The 14,767-nt window shown below is 47.8% G+C and overlaps 6 protein-coding genes across 6 annotated transcripts; 2 read left to right on the top strand and 4 right to left on the bottom strand.

Moving 5' to 3' along the window:
- Nucleotides 1-131: 131 nt before the first annotated feature.
- Nucleotides 132-1,010, bottom strand: BJ212DRAFT_1326812 (uncharacterized protein; the record flags this gene model as incomplete). The annotated part of the gene is made up of 1 exon (XM_041334619.1): nt 132-1,010. A coding segment is annotated over exon 1 (216 nt), but the record flags the coding sequence as incomplete, so codon positions are not given.
- Nucleotides 1,011-1,040: 30 nt separating this feature from the next.
- Nucleotides 1,041-2,006, top strand: BJ212DRAFT_704212 (uncharacterized protein). The gene is made up of 4 exons (XM_041343866.1): nt 1,041-1,273; nt 1,324-1,438; nt 1,491-1,679; nt 1,733-2,006. The coding sequence occupies exons 1-4, from the start codon at nt 1,195-1,197 to the stop codon at nt 1,872-1,874; spliced, it is 525 nt and encodes a 174-aa protein (XP_041197867.1). The 5' UTR covers nt 1,041-1,194; the 3' UTR covers nt 1,875-2,006.
- A 221-nt stretch (nt 2,007-2,227) lies between these two features.
- Nucleotides 2,228-3,366, bottom strand: BJ212DRAFT_1444797 (uncharacterized protein; the record flags this gene model as incomplete). Its single annotated transcript, XM_041338006.1, has 7 exons — nt 2,228-2,263; nt 2,315-2,415; nt 2,471-2,537; nt 2,592-2,648; nt 2,702-2,916; nt 2,991-3,033; nt 3,094-3,366. The coding sequence occupies 7 exons, from the start codon at nt 3,364-3,366 to the stop codon at nt 2,228-2,230; spliced, it is 792 nt and encodes a 263-aa protein (XP_041197866.1).
- A 385-nt stretch (nt 3,367-3,751) lies between these two features.
- Nucleotides 3,752-6,672, bottom strand: BJ212DRAFT_1326802 (uncharacterized protein). The gene is made up of 10 exons (XM_041334618.1): nt 6,552-6,672; nt 6,324-6,495; nt 5,978-6,272; nt 5,609-5,923; nt 5,398-5,556; nt 5,101-5,340; nt 4,470-5,047; nt 4,130-4,414; nt 3,885-4,094; nt 3,752-3,823 (listed from the first exon to the last, which is right to left on the bottom strand). The coding sequence occupies exons 1-9, from the start codon at nt 6,583-6,585 to the stop codon at nt 3,893-3,895; spliced, it is 2,280 nt and encodes a 759-aa protein (XP_041197865.1). The 5' UTR covers nt 6,586-6,672; the 3' UTR covers nt 3,752-3,823; nt 3,885-3,892.
- An 88-nt stretch (nt 6,673-6,760) lies between these two features.
- On the bottom strand, nt 6,761-11,567 carry BJ212DRAFT_1574374 (uncharacterized protein; the record flags this gene model as incomplete). The annotated part of the gene is made up of 18 exons (XM_041342108.1): nt 6,761-7,029; nt 7,089-7,232; nt 7,288-7,396; nt 7,445-7,581; nt 7,633-7,829; nt 7,882-8,008; nt 8,057-8,580; nt 8,630-8,747; nt 8,792-8,917; nt 8,974-9,418; nt 9,473-9,593; nt 9,644-9,778; nt 9,831-10,037; nt 10,086-10,298; nt 10,351-10,477; nt 10,530-10,982; nt 11,033-11,294; nt 11,335-11,567. 18 exons carry the CDS (start codon nt 11,565-11,567, stop codon nt 6,835-6,837), a joined length of 3,873 nt encoding a protein of 1,290 aa, XP_041197864.1. The 3' UTR covers nt 6,761-6,834.
- Nucleotides 11,568-11,932: 365 nt separating this feature from the next.
- On the top strand, nt 11,933-14,648 carry BJ212DRAFT_704042 (cytochrome P450). The gene is made up of 15 exons (XM_041343865.1): nt 11,933-12,057; nt 12,131-12,153; nt 12,212-12,492; nt 12,551-12,647; nt 12,697-12,833; nt 12,896-13,021; nt 13,073-13,322; nt 13,372-13,497; nt 13,548-13,650; nt 13,703-13,789; nt 13,841-13,875; nt 13,927-13,973; nt 14,025-14,147; nt 14,201-14,230; nt 14,285-14,648. Exons 3-15 carry the CDS (start codon nt 12,311-12,313, stop codon nt 14,466-14,468), a joined length of 1,527 nt encoding a protein of 508 aa, XP_041197863.1. The 5' UTR covers nt 11,933-12,057; nt 12,131-12,153; nt 12,212-12,310; the 3' UTR covers nt 14,469-14,648.
- Nucleotides 14,649-14,767: the final 119 nt, after the last annotated feature.

The following is a 14,767-nucleotide window of genomic DNA, read 5'->3' as shown; positions in this document are numbered from 1 at the left end:
ATATAATTTCCAAGTCACTCCCCTGCACAGAGAGACGATATTGGGTCTTTGACAGCAGACGGTATACTGCAGTGTCGCGGTCTAAACTGAACATGGGTTTAGGAGTGACCATCATCACGATGAGCTAGACTGCATCGATGCATTAAATACTGGTCCTTACTAGTTACTATTCAACTTGCAATTACGGAGGTAAGCATCTTGATACGCCGAGATCATAAGTAGTGTGAAGTCTGCACAGAAATACAGAAACAAGCCTAGGACATCTTCTACGTAACGGAATTATGCCACCGTCCGGTATGGGTTGTAGAAGCTTGAGAGCTGGAACACAATGAGCATGATCTAAAACTGAACTATAATATCGGACTCAGCTACACCAACCAATTTTTCATTGCTGTTCATCACCAAGTGTAAGACGCTGAATGACGGCGTTCGCTGGAATGCGGCGAACACACAATTATTCGTGGTTGTTCATTGCTTCATGTTTTATATCTGCGCCTGTTTGTTGAACAGGATCGCACATCCGGTGGATTGCTGTTTCGAGTCGCGACCCATCGATCTTCGCAATCGTAATAGTACGCCTCTTCTTTTCCACCCTCTGCTTAGCAAATTCGAGGGCCTTTTCGCAGGAGGCCGTCACAGATGTAAAGGGTGTCGGATGTTTATTTGTCCAATCCATGTGCCGTTCTAACTCAAGCCGGGGATTCCAATGCTCGGGGTCGTAGGTAGCATGAGGTATACTAGCCACAAACCCCAAATTTTCGTGGAACTTAGAATGAGAATTCTCATCAGACACTCGGTAGAAATATTGTGGGACTGCAGGTGTCTGATTCTTGAAGTTCGTCCATTGGCTCGGAAGATCTGGCTTACTATTAGACGGGCGCAAGAACGCACGATAAAGATACACGACACCTGATGAATATTAACAGAATGTGGAATCAAGAAAATCTGTAGTATGCTGTATTCAGCGTGATTGAGAGTTGCCAGGTCTCATAATACATGATATCGCGAGGCTAAATCAACAGTTGTTTGGATCAGAGGCCGTTGCCAAACAACCACCAGCTGAACCTAAATTCGGGTTGAGCCCTGGTCAACTTGTTGCATAACGGTCATCGCACATGTAGAAGGTGTCGCCTGCTTTCGAGCGCGGGCATCCCAATTACTTATTGACTCTTTTAACATTTCTGCTCTCGACTCATGTCAGGTCCTTCCGTAACAACTTTGACAAAACCACATAATCGAAATCCAACTGGGAGGAACCAATACAAGGACTGTCGTACGTATCTGCCCTTTTAATGCTCCTTATATTGTCTTCACGGTCTGCAGCCCCGAAGAATGACAATCAGGTTACGGAGCTTCTGTATGACTATCAACGGAGAGAAATATTTGATAAGAAGAAGATAAGTCAACTCCTGTATGACGAGCATGGGATTAAGCTGAGGTACGCGTGTTATGCGCTCTTCTTTACATTGATAAGTAATGGTGTACTTCAGTGAAAGCTCGGTAGCTCGCAGACGAAGAGCTCTGGGTCTCTATGCAAGTGGTGTGACCACTCGACAGCTGCCAGAGACGGTTAAACGACAGCTCGTGCTCACCCAGATGTCGAAAGATCCGGAGAAGAAGCTCGGCCCTCGAATGATCAAACAGCTGATTGCTCGTGACACCGGTATTCATCTGACAAGGTACATGAAGACCAAATTACTCCTTTAATACCGTTCTCATGAAAATGATGTAGGGATTACATCAGGGCTGAGATGATGAGACAAGACCCTGAGGGATTCGCATCTAGAGATACGTCCGTGAAAAAGATGAATGTGTTGGAGATAAGTAATGGAGAGTCTATGATCCATACCATGGCCGTGTTGCCGACACGTTAACGCACACAAGCGTTGTCGGGGACCAAATTGATTAAGCATTTCGTTCAAACCTTGTTTAATGAATTTCCAATGAATGCATAGCAGCCCAACCCCTACGACCCGATCTGGTCAAGGTATTAATGGTACGGTTTAAACCACCTCGGATGTAGGTGCGCTACTGCAGTCGCAATAAGGGGTGTGAATCTCTCAGCAGTACCATCATTGGTGTCCGAAAGGCTCCTTGCATCACTCGTATTGGTGGAATTGAACAAGTCGTGCGCAGCCACTGCAAAAAGAAACGAAAATAGCAGAAATCCGAAACGGCGCGAGAGCCAAGGATGTTGGAGAGCATCCACACATCACCACACTGGATCTCACGATAATCCGGTCCAATGGTAAAGTACCGTACCCTGTTCGAAGATTAGGAGAGTCCGTCATTGCTCGAGTGGTTGTGCCAGTACAGTACTGTTTTCCTTTTGGACAATCTTCCGGTTCACTAAAGCAATCAAACATTTGTTGACACGTGCCTGATTGAGATCGGGAGGTTTGATGAGCTCGATGACTGCGTGCAAGGACTAGTGAGCACATGTATACTACAACAAAGAGGGATTACTCACGTTTGATGCCTCGTCCATCGCTGTCCATCATGAATTCTATTACAGATTCCATGTTACGTCGAAGACCCTAGAGCGTCTATCCTTCAACAAACAGTCTCGTACCATCATTGAGTATACGTGCCGGATCACTACCCCGAAACTCGAGGGGAAGAGACATCACTATCTTCTCGAGTGAAAGCTGCAAGGACGATCAAAAATCGAGAAGAGAGTGACCTATGTATCAGTGCTCACCGATCGTTCCTTTTTCTCCTTCGCAGTGAGCTTTGGTTTAGCCTTCTTCTTGGGAATACCTGTCGATGTGCTCTTCGCAATGCTGGTAGAAGTATTCCTTGTCGTAGCATTCGTTGTGTACGTCGTTTCAAACTCTTGGTTTTCGCTGAATGTTGTCTTGTCCGCCTCTGAGTCTGGCGGCGGAGGAACGGTTGATGCTGCTTTCAGAGCAGCTTCTTCAGCCAAACGGGCGTTTTCCTCTAATAGATATATCATCTGAAACGCATAATAAATTTATCACACAACGCACCTGCTCGTCGCTTAGCCAGCCGGAACGACGCGTCCGTTGGAGCCTGGCAGATTAACAAGAGATCAGTCGACATACTCGATCATCGTGAAGCACCAGGGCTCACCTGCGGCCAGTCCACCGTAAGCGCGTTCATGTCCATGACATATAGCCAGCTTGCGAAACTCTCATTGAATATTTTCAGAGAGTTGCTGAGGTTCCTAAGGCCCTCTACATTCGCCTGCAGCGCCTCAACTTCGTCGACCAGCTCGGCCATTACAGGTTCGATGAAGCCAAGGCCATGAGGCGCATCAGGGTTGTTACCTGATCGCGAGAGAGCGAAGAGAGACCCTTGGGAGACACGTTTAAGAGGTGTTCTATGCGGCGTATGTCCGGGCATCGCGAGGTTAACACCGTTAGAGATGATTAGAGAGCGTCGTGGCACGTGCTTAACGCGTCTCCATCGATCACGTTATCTTTATGCCAGAACTTCAGTCACGAAACCAAAGCAAGGTTTGAAACTGCTACTAGAAACTTACATGGCGTTGAACACGCAAAGGAAGGGATACACAGCTGAAAGTATGTAGATTCAGGTCATTTCGTACACAAGATGGAGTCCGATCAATCTGACCCAGGAACCAGAGTCTGTCCCCGACTAGACAACCTCAAACAGTATGCATCCGCATCGCAAATCATCGGGACAACGAAATCAGAAAAATGGACATTTTACGATAGACTACCAACATTACTATAATCGAAAAGCTAACTCGAACGCGGAACGATAAACAGCGTCCAGTGCACAAACCGATATCTAACCGTCGACAAACAGCAATCTAGTTTGTTTGTGCACCCACAGCCTGGTGAAAAAGGCCCTCGTAAGCGCGCACATAGAAGTACCAGCAACAAAGAAACCCTTACTAGGCGTTTTAGGTGCTCCATGAAAACCTGCAAGCTAACGTCGTCGGTGAAGATCGCCTGGCCAGCGCCCGCGGCTTGTGCAGTACCATACATCGATGTCGACATGTGCGTCGTCGACGGATTGAGCTTCGATAGCAAGAATCGAGCTTGACTGCCACCCTGGTCGCAGACGATATAACGTGGTATAGGGAAACGGTCAACCAGCAAGTCCTGTGTGTACGGCCGTCAAAGCGAGTTAGAAGCACAAGCTAAACTGTCGCACCTGAGCATCTGTAACAGGGTTCTCCAACAGCTCTTTAAAGTTCTCGTACCCATCCTGATCTTGGTAACCTGCCTTCCTCCATTGGGCAACCGTTTCGCCGTGGAAAATAAGAATATGGAAGAAGGTGTCGAGGAGGAGGATGGCATCGGCTTTGATAGAGACGCTGTCGAGCAAGACAGGCTGGGGCTCGACATCGAATGTGTATGACATCAGAGTGGGTTGAATCATGATCAATGAGTTGTTGACGTCTTCTTCGTTAAGAATATGTCTGTCAGGTGACTTTTTAACATCCAAATATTGTGCCGCACAGCAGTGGTACAGACCTGTAGAATGCAGTCTCATCGGGACTGTTATTAAACACCTGTAAGAACTGGCTTCTCCGTAGATGGAACATGAACTGTGGATAAATACTGAAATTATCCGATAGTCTAAAGCTGACAGGGTCCTCCTTTCTGTAATCTGCGAATTTCTGGCAGAGACGGATGAGCATGCGGTCGAGCCAACGTAAAACGTCTGGTGAGTCGTCTATTTCAGCCTTGAAGACTGCTATCCTTGCCATAAGTACGGCAGCGGCTTCTTGGTCGAAGGAAGAAGCGATGCTAGGAGAGTTCGCTTCTGCAAAATTTCGAGCAATTGTCGTAACACGCAAACGCATCTGCCCAGACGAGTGCTGATAATGAGTGACGAATTGAATGAGACCCCTTGATCCGGGAGACAATGCCTGGCCCGCAGGAGTAACGACCTCGAAGTAAATGGCAGCAGATGTCCTAGGAGTAATGGAGTTGATTCGCCAGGCTGACGTCTGACCGATACCAATTTCCGTCTCGCCAACGCAAGCAGATTTCTTCCCGGCGGAGATTGCATGTCCGATAAGGCCAGAAACCTTCAGTTCTTTCGTTGTCTAAATAAGTTGGAGTTAAAAAGTCATGTAGAGGAGTATGCGAGGCGACTTGCCTGTACGTCAAACGTCGCGTTAAAACCCATCTGCAAGAAGTCCTGGTCGTCCTTATTGAACATACGCAGGAAGCTTTGCTTGAAGATCGACGTAGCAAACGAATCGGATAGGACAATGACACCGTTCGTCGAGTTTGGCAACGACTTCATCTCTAGCAAGCCCACTTGATCCAAGCAACCAGCAAACAGATCGACAGCGTGGCCATTGTTGGACGCCCTCTTCGCCAGACCTTCATAGAACTAAAAGAAAAGCGAACTATGATGCCATCGCCATTGTCTTATTGATCTAGGACAAACCTTTACTGCACGTTTGTAGTGCTTAACGCTGTCCCGTTCGATGTCGTGATGAGAGCGGATAGGCTCCTTGAGTTCATTGCTGACAACCATGCCTGGACCCTCCGTTGCAGGTCCACCTGCGAAAACCATTATGCGTGCGCCCGTGTTAGGAAAAGTCGTCTGAGATGTGTTGTCACCCGTACATTCTTCTCACCGCAATTGATATACACACCTCTAGGAGTCCAACGGCTACACTGACAGCCACACCAGTGCAACGTAAAGCGCGCTTGTCATTAGCAACGGGCCAAGGGTCGCGAGCGAGTGCCTCCAAAATGCCAGTGAGTTGGAATTCGCATTGTTGGACAGGAAGTAAGAAACGAGCAGCTCCAAAAGCTTGTTGGGGCATGGGTTGGCCAGCGCGGGGTGCGGCGCGGGTTGTCGTACTGAGTCCGAGCATGTCCTGAATCTGTTTCTGCGTGTATTCCTTGCCGCCACGGAAGACGTATGATTTACTGCATTCTGCGTAGCCCAATTCGTGAACTTGTGTCTGGTAGTTAAAGGAATAAGCTTGAACGATAAAAGAACAAATAAGTGTGCATACCATTGTGCCGAACGTAATGAGACCAACTAATGCATATGGTGGGATCAAACTGAGACTGACGACAAGGGCGTCACGGAGCGCTTTGAGGTCTTCAGCATCTAGACAGGTATCGACGACAAAGAGGAAGACGGGTGGAGCCTGAGCGGGACGAGATAGCGTGTACTCAATCGTCGTGTACTTTGGAAGTAGTTCGGCGGGTAGATTGGTGTTAGAGATATCTTTATAATGTGGGGGGAAAGCATTGCGGGTCAAGCAAAACGGACAAATCCATAGTTTGCCTCTGATATCGATTTGACTGCATGGCGCTTCAATAGTAGAATTTAAGGAAAGAAGAGAAGAGACACACCAATACGGATTGAGAATAGCACGACAAGGGGGTTTACACGTCACGGGTTCGTATAATACTGGAGGAAGATCCTCTCGTTGCTTCAATGGAGTATAAAGCGCTGATATCGGGACCACAGTCCGGGTCGCCTCTATCCGAGAAGAGGGCCATACATTCCACGAAAGACGAACACCTGAAACCAAAAGTCAAATATCAACTGAATTTAAGCAATATATCAATGAAACAAACCATCCCGCTCTTCGACATCTTCAAAATTGAGCATCTCGGCACCACCGTACGGGTTCGAATAAAAGTTACAAGGACGCGGCTGTTTTGCCTGTGAGTTGACCTGAACACGAGTGCTTGCAACGTCACTCCAAAGTATAATCTATCTGCACCAATTGGGATGTCTTTCAGGCGGAGCTTAAAGTCACCCACGTCGTTCCGACTTCACTTGGAAATGTCTAAGATGATATTATGATCTTGAAAGCTTTGCGTGGGGATTCTAGCTACAAGTATATGTGCAGCGTCTTTACTGTGCTTTCTTCTCTGTGGCTGCCTCATCTGCTAGTCTAGCCTCTTCCCTTCGTCTCGCCTCTCTTCGTTCCCTACCCCGGGTGACTAGCGGTTTTGGCTCGAGATCTGCGAACAGGTGTTTGCAGAGCTTCTCGATCACCCAACAACCAACAAAATCGGCGATCATGACGCTGGTTAACTTCACCTTGAACTACACAGATGAGGGAGCGACCGTAAGATTTCATGCTAAAAATCAGGAAAATGACGCACCAGTCCCTCCATCTCAACAATCTGTAGCCATCGGTTCAACTCGGGCATAAAGTCCGTAGCTCCAGAGAATGCAACAGCACTAGCACCGACAAGCCCCCAGTACAAGCTCGAGTTCTCGCGAATTCCCTCACGGAAAGGGCGACCCTATAAGACATGCCGTCAATGGATCAAATTCGACATCCTCGGCGAAATGAATTACCTGGAAGTTGATAGTAAATGTCGAGACTTGTTGAGAGAGACCCAGAAGGTAGATGGCAGTGTTTAAGAGACTGGGCTCGAACTTCGCCTCGAGGTCAATCACACCAGCTCTGTACAGGACTCAGTATATTTTCAGAATGAATGAGATCGAGACTTACGGCTCAAGCATATGCGACAAGTTCGTAATGTAAACGAGCGAAATAATGTGGAGGGCAAACTGGAGCAGAACAGATAATAGCACATAGAGATTGAAGATGTTGCCTAGCGGCCTCTCCCGGGAAAGTTTTTCAACTGGCTGTTGTCGAACATTCAGTACGGCCAAAAAAAAAGACAAGCAGAAACACACCTTAGCTCGAGATATGCAGAGAAAACAGACGGACATCAACATTCCGCTAACGGTTACCTGATAATCACCAAACTTGATACCATCGAGATACTGAACCGACAAGCTGTACGCAGTGATCAGGCAGTTCAAAGCCAAAATCTTGTACATCTGAATGGTGGCGACTAAAGTACAGCGACCTTGCCTGATAATATGGGTAACTGTTCCCAAGTTCAGTAGGCACTCTCGATGATAAGCATTATGTAAACTCACTGGCAGCGACGTGGGACAGCTTCGATGTGAATGGTGCAGCGCATGAAGCGTCTCCAAGTTTGATCTGAGGAACATCCTCATCGCCTTCCATGTTGGACATAGCATCAGTAATCGAAGCAAGGTCGAACTAAAATATTGTCAGCCAGCCAACCCTCACAAGGACAACAGACGTCACCTTCTCCATCGGATTCTTTTGCCGTGCGACTTGTAAATTCTCTGCAGCTTTTTTCTGCGCCTCCACAACATCTGGGTAGAGATGTGCAATAGCAGGAGGTACAGGCGGTGGCACCTGTCCAAACCTTGCCGATATTTTCAGCTGGCTCTCGTAGACTTTCTTGATCCGTTCGACCTTCTGATGTTCCGCTATTTTCTGGAGGTCCTCGGGTGTGCCATCTAGAAGAGCTACGCCGATATGAGCCTGCTTGAGTGCACCGACGTCATTGGTGCCGTCTCCAGCCATGAGCGTAGTGTAACCAAGCATCTTAAGACTGGTAAGGATGAATTCCTTCTGCGTAGGCGAGACACGAGCATAAACCCAGGTGTTTTGTACCAGGTCATTCCATGAAGGACGAGATTCGAACTGCTTCATGGCAGCACCGGTAACACAGATATCGTACTCGTCGAAGAGGCGTTGGTCCAAAGGCTGAGACGGATCCACTGGAATAATCTTAGTTTCATCCACAGTGCGCCAGACCAAATCTATGCCAAATATTACTGCGCGTACTGGCTACAATGGTGGTCAACCCACCTGCTTCATGTGCGGGGTTCTCTCGCAAATCCAGGATCAGCGCGTCGCGATCGACGATCTCGACATCACGCGCGACATGGACTGCCGTCAATGGGTTGTCGCCAGTGATCATAATGCACTGTTCTGCGATAAGTGAAGTTCCATAGCGGACCAACGACTTACCCTATGTGACGAGTCGGCAAGCATCTTGAGTGTTTCAATAGCATCTGGCTTGAGAGGACAATGGAAGACTAAAAATCCTGCAAACGTAAGGCTGCTTTCAACATCCTCGCGGGATAATTTATTGATCTATAGCAACCATTAACCGTTAATAATGCGAATGAAGTTACCAGACTATGACTAACCTTGTCGATCGATATGGTCCCCATTTCCTTCGTTCCTAATGCCAAAACACGACTGCCACGCCTAGTATACCACTTGTATGTCACATCGTACCATTCTGGAACTTCCGCGAGCATGCCTTTAATCGTTTCCGGTGCACCTTTAACAGCGACGAGGACCTTGCCGCTAGGCAAGCTCGACACGGTGGACATGCGCTTGAGAGCCGACGAAAATTGGAAACGGCGCCGAATAAAAACCCTCGATGCACTGGGCGACTTGGCAGAAGATGGCGCTACTTGATCGCCACTCATAATCTGCCAGTCAAGAGCTTCTAACGTCGTCTTTTCCATTGGGTCTCCAACAACCGTGCCATCATCGAGACGAACGAGTGCATGTGCGGCAGCCAAACATAGGGTAGTATACTTGGCGGTGTCCTTGACGTCCACAAGCTTCAGTTTGTCTGAGCCGCTAGAATTGTGTGAATATTAAAGGGTAGATGTCGATTAGATGTGGGATACTAACTCTATGCCAGCAACACCCTCTAAGACTAGGTTCTCTGCGGTAATAGTTCCTGTTTTGTCGAAGCAACAAATATCAACGCGACCAGCGGACGGGATACGAAATGGCTCGGTGCAGAATATGGCTGATAAAAATAGTAAGATAAATTATTACGGAAAATGAAACTTGATTTACCGAATTTTGATAGAGCAACCAAGGATGCATTCACGGCCAAAGAAAGCTCCATAGGCAATTCTGGGGGGACGACACTCGTAATAATAAGTACGCAGTCAAGCAAGAGCTTGGACTTTTTGAGATCACGCTCGATGCCTATGTATGCTTGTGATTAGTGACCGGTACACAAGATAGTACGTACACGTACCCTTCACCCAAACATACCAACTAGCGGCAATCGCAAAGATGAGCAAGAATCCGATAAATAGGAACGATTCGAGGTTGTTCGCAGACACGCGTTCAGTTGAGAATATCATCGTCCTCACAAGTTGCCCCTGGGCTGTGCCAAAACCGGTTCTCAAAACAAGTCCTAGACATCCACCATCCGGAGTTGCTGCAGTAACTTGTCCTTGACCTGAGAGCAAATGACAATGTTGAAGTAAACTATAAGTGTTTAACGTACCCGTTGGGCTTGCTTGGAGCACCTTCGTTCCACTGAACAGGACTGCGTTCTTGTGCGCGCTGTCGACGTCAAGTTTGTCCCTGCTATCGAGAAGCTGGATGGATTCCTTGAGTAGCGGCGTAGACTCTCCTGACAACATAGCTTCGTTGACGATGCATGTGCCTTGGACAAGGAGAATATCAGCAGGAACTACCGTTTCAAACTGCTGTCGCGCTGTGATGACACGTCAGTGAAATAATATCGCCAACGGATAAATGACACTAACCAACAGAAACAAGGTCTCCAGGGAGAAGCTCGTCAGACTGGATGGTAACCCATTGTGAATGCCGGTAGCATTGAATGGGATACGGAGCGACAGCCATCGTACGGAATTCTGTCAGAGTTTTCAAACGCTACAAGCGAGGTTGGCTTCGGAGTTGTTAACAGGAAGGGGAAAAAACGCGCCTGCCAGACAACAGTACACTCGAACATGACGAGCATGAATAGCGTGAATAAGCTGTAGTACCAATACTCGTCCAGGCACCAGAGTGCGACACAAAATATTTGGAAAACGAAGAAGGGAGCTGTGGCATGTTCAGCGAAAAGCTCCGAGAAAGAGGGGATCGGAATGTTGAATTCGTTTTTGCCATATAGTGACTTCAAGGGTGGGATTGTATCCAGATTAAGGCCAGTGGGCTGTAAAAAGGTAGACAGTGGTGGGCGCTGGGTGGATGGGTACGGAAGGCGAGCAAACACGACGGGACTCTTGCCGGCTACAACATAAGTATCTCGCTGGTAGTTGAATGTGTAGGACATTGGCTCTGATGGAACGCCCTTGAGCAGTGGGACAATCTCGCCTTGACCACGATGGACGTGAGGAACCAAGCGTATACAGTCTGCATCCTCGATAGACCGCGCCTTTAGAATATATGAGGATGTTGTCTAAATCTACAAACCTAAATGCACACCTTTCGCGTTGTTATCCATGCTTTCGCGCCAGCACTCCATCGAGTGACCAGGAAACTTAAAGCATGGCCCGCGCCCAGAGATACACAAGCCAGGAAAGTCCACTCCTCGCTTTTCAACCAGTCATCATACTTGATATAATATGCATACGCGAGAAGCGGATAGAGCGAGAGGAATGGAATGGTGTACAAATGCGTGTACCACGGAAGGGCGACATGTAAGCTGGCTTTAGCAATCTCATTAGACTGCACGGTGACAGATGCCCTGCAGTTCAGCATGTTAGCAGGAATTCCAAAAACCAAACCTGATACTTGCATGTTCGGCCGGGTACACAGATACTGCGAGTCTTCTGTCTAGATTGTCGTGACCAGGTTTGTTATACAGTCGTGGCGAAATTTGGTTCAGGTGTGAGCTCAGCTTACGCAATCCAACATTATTGATTCCGAGCCTTATATCGAGAGTGACCTCCTTGACCCAGTCGTAGCAATTTGGTGGGTAAACATCTTTATAAATCGTGTATCGGCGTCCGTCTTGCATGATGGTATGTAATCGATCTATGGCCCAGTCGCCACTTCTTTCTATTGTATTTCTGGCGTTCCTCTCTTTAGGACACCACTCAACCAGCTTCCTTGCTTCCTCGGTGTGTTGGCGAACATCTCTTTGACTCAGTACTTGTTCTCCCCACATTCCTCTTCGCAAACTTCGTGGTTCATACAATTCTCGCATTCAACAAGTGCTCGTCTGTCGTTACAGGCTCCGTGTCGTGGATCCCTCAATCGCGCAGCTACTGCTGCTACGTAGTCGGTGCTCATGTACTTCAAACACTTGCGTGGCATGACAATATACTAAGTTGTAAAGGATACCATGTCGCTCCGTCAAGCAAGACAATGAACTATTCCCAACCCATCCACATTCAGAGTCAACAGCAATCATATCTGAATGTCACTGTCGCATACCCAGTAATCTCTGTGGCGTCTGCGACTTCTGCCATCTGCTGCAGTCATGACCGACCATCATCGTCAGCAAGGTTCATTCACATCTTATAAAATCCAGTGTTATCAGCGCGTGGCGCGGATGCTGACATTGCCTTATCAACCTAGGTCTAACGTATTAATGTGTCGACGTGAGAGACACTCTTCCGTTCTCATCGGCGGTCAGCTGCTGAATCTGACGTTTCGAAGACGTTAGGGATCAATAATTATATGATTGGCACGCGGTATTTACAAGACCATTCATAACTCAAATTACCACCAGTTCCCTGCCGTCCTTGTGTTTCAATCATGCTGCAGCTGCCTGACTTGCGCGTTTCTAACAACACCCAGCTTGCCCTCGGTACTGCAGCTTGTCTTGGGGTAGTAGGAGTGATTTCTTGGGCTTTCCTCCCAAAATCAGGGAGCGATCTCCCTCTTCCACCCTCCCCCTTCACTTGGAGACTTCGGGGACACTTCATATCCCCTCGCAAGTAAAGTTTCACATTTCACTCCTTGCTTTGATGTTCATCGTGTGCCATCGCCGTTCAGCCCATTTCTCACTGTCGCAGGATGGATTGACGAGCACGGTCCTCTAATCACCATTCGATCAGGAACTGAGAAAATCGTTATTATCGGCCGTCATGGCGTGAGTGCCTCCAAGCCAACTTGTCATGTCTGGGCTCAGCATATTGCAGGCCGTTGTAGATATCATGGAGAAGCAGGGAGGGTCACTAGCTGATCGCCCTCGCCTCATTGCTGCTGGAGAAATTCTTAATGGTGGACTTTCCGTCATCCTCACACCTGCTGGGAGCATGTGGCGTCGGATGCGTAGGTTCGTTCGTTTCCCGCGACGCTGCACGAATGGCTCCAAACTAATCTTCCAACGTGATATAGAGCACTTCATACGCATCTCCAGCCTAAATCAGCTGAGGAATATCAGCCCCTGCAGATGTCACACGCAAAGAACATGGTCCTCGACATCCTTCAAGATCCAGCCAACTTCCAGAACCATGCGGCAACGTAAGCGTTGTCCTATTGTATCACAGTGTGTTACTCATGAGTATTTTGAAGTTATGCTGCAACAACGATTACGAAAGTTGCATACGGAAAGACCACTCCTACATCTACTACTGATCCTGAAGCCAGACTTATCCGCGAGAACTTTCAATTACTTCGTAAAACCCTGCGCCCTGGTGCTTATCTTGTTGACGTAATCCCGTGGCTCAAATACCTTCCTTGGTATGCCCAAGAGTTGAAACGGGGGTTTGAGAGGAACAGGCAGCTCAACACCGGCCAGCTGAACCGCGTAAAACAGCAAATGGTATACATTGACTCGCCAATCTTCACGCGGTGTTTGAATCCTTCCGCAGCAGAGCAATGTGGACGTCGGCCCTTCATTCGTGAAATATATGCTGGAAAACGTCCAACCCCATGACTTGACAGAGACAGAGATGGCTTTTCTGGCCGGCAGTTTCTATGCAGCAGGATTTGATACGGTAAGGTGTCTTGTATCGTTATTTTTCAACATATGAATTGAAGGCCCTAGACTACTTTGGCGATATGCACAGTGCTCATGGCAGCCGCATGTTTCCCCGACGAGCAAGCTAAAGTCCAAGCAGAGCTGGACGTGGTCGTAGGAAGGCATCGAGGTAGGTCGATTCCTATTGCAGGTGTATCGATTTAAGGATGTCTCCACCGCAGTACCGACCTTTGCTGACGAACAATCCCTCCCTCAATTGCATGCCTTCATCTCTGAGGCCTTGAGATGGAGACCGTTGGTTCCCAGCGGTGGGTATCATTATTGTCGGTCCTAAACTTGAAGTTCACAACACACGGCAGGATTGGCTCACCGAACGACCAAGGAGGTGGTTTGGGTAAGTATTTTCTGACTAACTAATTGTGAGAATGATCATCTGGTCCATCAGAGAAACTATTGCATTCCGGCTGGAACTACGGTAATCGGTCATCATTGGTTGGTCCTTCAAGATAAAAAGTAACACGGGACTGACGGATAATACATCAGGTCCATCTCTCGAGACCCAGAAGTCTTCCCAGAACCTCATGCTTTCAAGCCTCAACGCTGGATTAATGACCAAGGTCGCCTTGGGGACGATCTTAAATTCTTTGTCTTCGGGTTTGGTCGTCGGTAAACAACCGTTTTTCTGGACACTCGAATTTTGACTGACTCGTTATTTTAAGTGTATGCCCCGGTCAACACGTTGCGACTAGGTAAATGTTCCCTTCTATGCATATGACCTTCCATGTTCACCTTGATTGCTGCAGATCGGTGTTCATCACCTCTCTCTTGATTCTTTGGGCCTTCCGTCTGACTTTGGATGCTACGAAGTCGTTGGATGACATGGGGTTCATGAGGGGAGAGAACCAGCCATCCTTTATTGAATTCAAGGCGAGGGCTCCGGAGACCGAGCTCAAGCGGATGATGCAGGATGATCCTGAAGTCGTGTGAGAAACTTTGAAGACGATAAGATCTACTTCAGGTCACCTCAGTGAAAAAATATTTTGAGTGCTAGCACTGGTGCTGGAGCTTAGATGCAAACTTCCTTGCTTTCGGATTGAGTATCATTCATAGTCTAGACACAGTGTGAAGTTGATTGATAAATTGGGTTATCGTGCCGCGTCTTGGCCGTTGTCGGTATTTCAAGCTTCAAGTCCTTATTTAAGTAACCGCTCCAAGTTTGTCTTTACCTAAACCACCACAGCAAATACACGAATGGCCGTACGTCGAGTTTTCTACCATCTTTTCAC

The sequence above is a fragment of the Suillus subaureus genome (assembly GCF_016647635.1).
Source record: "Suillus subaureus strain MN1 chromosome Unknown BJ212scaffold_4, whole genome shotgun sequence".
Lineage (NCBI taxonomy): Eukaryota > Fungi > Basidiomycota > Agaricomycetes > Boletales > Suillaceae > Suillus > Suillus subaureus.
Note: the sequence above shows the minus strand (reverse complement) of the source record. Positions and strands in the feature narration are given on the sequence as shown.

Bases quoted from the DNA above. Each gene is read 5' to 3' on its own strand.
- BJ212DRAFT_704212 (XM_041343866.1), top strand. From the start codon at position 1,195: ATGTCAGGTCCTTCCGTAACAACTTTGACAAAACCACATAATCGAAAT. The intron at 1,439-1,490 runs GTACGCGTGTTA...GGTGTACTTCAG, and splicing joins GAGCATGGGATTAAGCTGAG to TGAAAGCTCGGTAGCTCGCA. The intron at 1,680-1,732 runs GTACATGAAGAC...AAAATGATGTAG, and splicing joins ACCGGTATTCATCTGACAAG to GGATTACATCAGGGCTGAGA.
- BJ212DRAFT_1326802 (XM_041334618.1), bottom strand. From the start codon at position 6,585: ATGCTCAATTTTGAAGATGTCGAAGAGCGGGATG. The intron at 5,924-5,977 runs GTATGCACACTT...TTTAACTACCAG, and splicing joins TCATTACGTTCGGCACAATG to ACACAAGTTCACGAATTGGG. The intron at 4,415-4,469 runs GTCTGTACCACT...GTCACCTGACAG, and splicing joins GATGAGACTGCATTCTACAG to ACATATTCTTAACGAAGAAG.
- BJ212DRAFT_704042 (XM_041343865.1), top strand. From the start codon at position 12,311: ATGCTGCAGCTGCCTGACTTGCGCGTTTCTAACAACACCCAGCTTGCC. The intron at 13,790-13,840 runs GTGGGTATCATT...AACACACGGCAG, and splicing joins GAGACCGTTGGTTCCCAGCG to GATTGGCTCACCGAACGACC. The intron at 13,974-14,024 runs GTTGGTCCTTCA...ATAATACATCAG, and splicing joins ACGGTAATCGGTCATCATTG to GTCCATCTCTCGAGACCCAG.